Below are 2,296 nucleotides of genomic sequence, written 5' to 3' on the forward strand. Positions count from 1 at the left end.
TAACTTTAACAACAATTATGTAACTACAAACAATATGTAACAATTATGTAACAGTTGCATTAACAAGATGTAACTTTTATGTAACTTTAAGCACAATTCTATAACTACAAACAATATGTAACAAATATGTAACAGTTGCATTAACAAGATGTAACTTTTATGTAACTTTAACTACAATTATGTAACTACAAACAATATGTAATAATTATATAACAGTTGCATTAACAAGATGTAACTTTTATGTAACTTTAACTACATTTATAAGGCCAACACAATTATGTAACAGTTGCATTAACAAAATGTAACTACAATTATAAGGCCAACATAATTATGCATTACTACAATATTATGTAACAATTCATAAAATGTTACAATTATGTATTACTACAATGTTACTACAATATAACAATTACAAAACAATTATGTAATAATTCCCAATGTTGCAATTATGTATTACCACAATGTTGCTACACTATTATAAGTCATACAATTATACCACAATTCTGTATTACCAGTATCATCATACAAGTTAGGTGAAATATTAGACATTACTAAAGGGATAACTCAATATGTAATGTATAACCTAGCAGTATTACCATTGCACAATGATATGCGTATGTCTGTTATACATACATATCTTACAAAATGTCATACAACAACCGTTGCATTTATTCAAATATGTATACAACTTGTTTAAAATGTAATATTACTAGATCATTGCAATTTACTATGAATATTGTATGTGTATAATATTATAATCAATATTATGTACTAATAGATTAGCATATGTCAATGATGATTGCTGTCGGAGGACCTCCAGCAGCGTGGCCGAGCATATGTTAGGACTCCATATTATAATTACAAATCATAATAGATAAGTAGATAGATAGAGAGACAGATAGAAGCAGCAAGTCAGATGATGAGAAGGTATTGTGTCTGTGAGAATCGTGAGCATCGAGCATTACTAAACATGCTTACACTCAAATATGCTCTTAACTCAAGGAATGCTTTATAGGCACACGACAGCGCCTCGTGACCATACACACACATACACACATACTCACACACAGGCTTCTAGAACTTTCCAACCACAGTGTAACACATGTGACACGACCCCTGCTACACCAGAATTTAGGAAGCAGAGGTCAGAAGGAGGCTAGGATTTGAACCGACAGGTAGTGGAGAGAGTGAACAAGAAAGAGGGGCTCATCCAGACTTACTTATTATATTGTCTCTGTAAGACATACCTTGCTCAACTTAGATTTCTCTGAAGATAATAAATTAAGATCAACTCACTGTATTCATCTTTAATTCCTACTACAAGAAATCGAGAGTGACAACTAAACCACAAAACTTCTCTACAAGTAACTACAAAGTCTTTTATGACAGTAGCTCCTGTCAAGTGTCCTCTGTCACAGAATGAGCCTTGAGCAAAAGATTAGCATCAAGTTCTCGGCAAACATGGGAAAAACTCCAGCAGAAACCCTTGCCATGGTGAAGGATGTGTAGGGACAGAAAACAATGTCCCGTACACGTGTCTATGAGTGGAACAAGAAGCACAGGATGGGGCGGTGTGATGCTCCAAAATGACCTGTGACACATCCACACTGCGGGTCTGTTGGTCCTTGGAGAACAGTTTGGGCACCAACTTTGCACAAAACTTCCGCATACCCACAACTTTCAATAAGATGGACCTCACTGACTCCCTATTCAATCCCAGTTGCTCATCCATCATTCTGATCATCAGTCCGTGATCACTCCACACCAATTCCTTGACCTTCTGGATGTTGGCATCATTCCTTGTTGTTGAGGGACGTCCTGAATTTGGGTCATCTTCCACATCACCCCATTCCATCCTGAACCTCTTGTGCCACTCACAGACACGTGTACAGGACATTGTTTTCTGTCCGTACACATCCTTCAGCATGGCAAGAGTTTCTGCTGGAGTTTTTCCCATGTTTGCAAAGAACTTGATGTTAATCGTTTGCTCAAGGCTCATTCTGTGACAGAGGACACTTGACAGGAGCTACAAAACCACCTGTGAAAAGAAAGATAATAGGTTAATTGAAGTGCTGCTTTTCTCATACAGTGCTGAGATGTTGGGCAACACTATGATGTACTTCATTACTGTGTGGCTGATGAATTGTGTGATTAGCAGCCAGTGTCCCGTTTCTTTTTTGTCACACCTCGTGTGTATATATATATATATATATATATATATATATATATATATATATATATATATATATATATAATATGTGTGTGTGTGTGTGTGTGTGTGTGTGTGTGTGTGTGT

At 36.0% G+C, this 2,296-nt stretch overlaps 1 protein-coding gene across 1 annotated transcript; it reads right to left on the reverse strand.

Annotated features, from left to right (window-relative positions):
- Positions 1–1,444: 1,444 nt before the first annotated feature.
- LOC145395836 (protein GVQW3-like) lies at positions 1,445–1,999 on the reverse strand. The gene has a single exon (XM_080269367.1). The coding sequence runs from the start codon at positions 1,997–1,999 to the stop codon at positions 1,445–1,447; it is 555 nt and encodes a 184-aa protein (XP_080125493.1).
- Positions 2,000–2,296: the final 297 nt, after the last annotated feature.

Source organism: Coenobita brevimanus, chromosome 33 (genome assembly GCF_032717465.1).
Source record: "Coenobita brevimanus isolate Jiangsu-jjx chromosome 33, ASM3271746v2, whole genome shotgun sequence".
Lineage (NCBI taxonomy): Eukaryota > Metazoa > Arthropoda > Malacostraca > Decapoda > Coenobitidae > Coenobita > Coenobita brevimanus.

Excerpts from the sequence above, each read along its gene's own strand:
- LOC145395836 (XM_080269367.1), bottom strand. The coding sequence starts at position 1,999 with ATGAGCCTTGAGCAAACGATTAACATCAAGTTCTTTGCAAACATGGGA.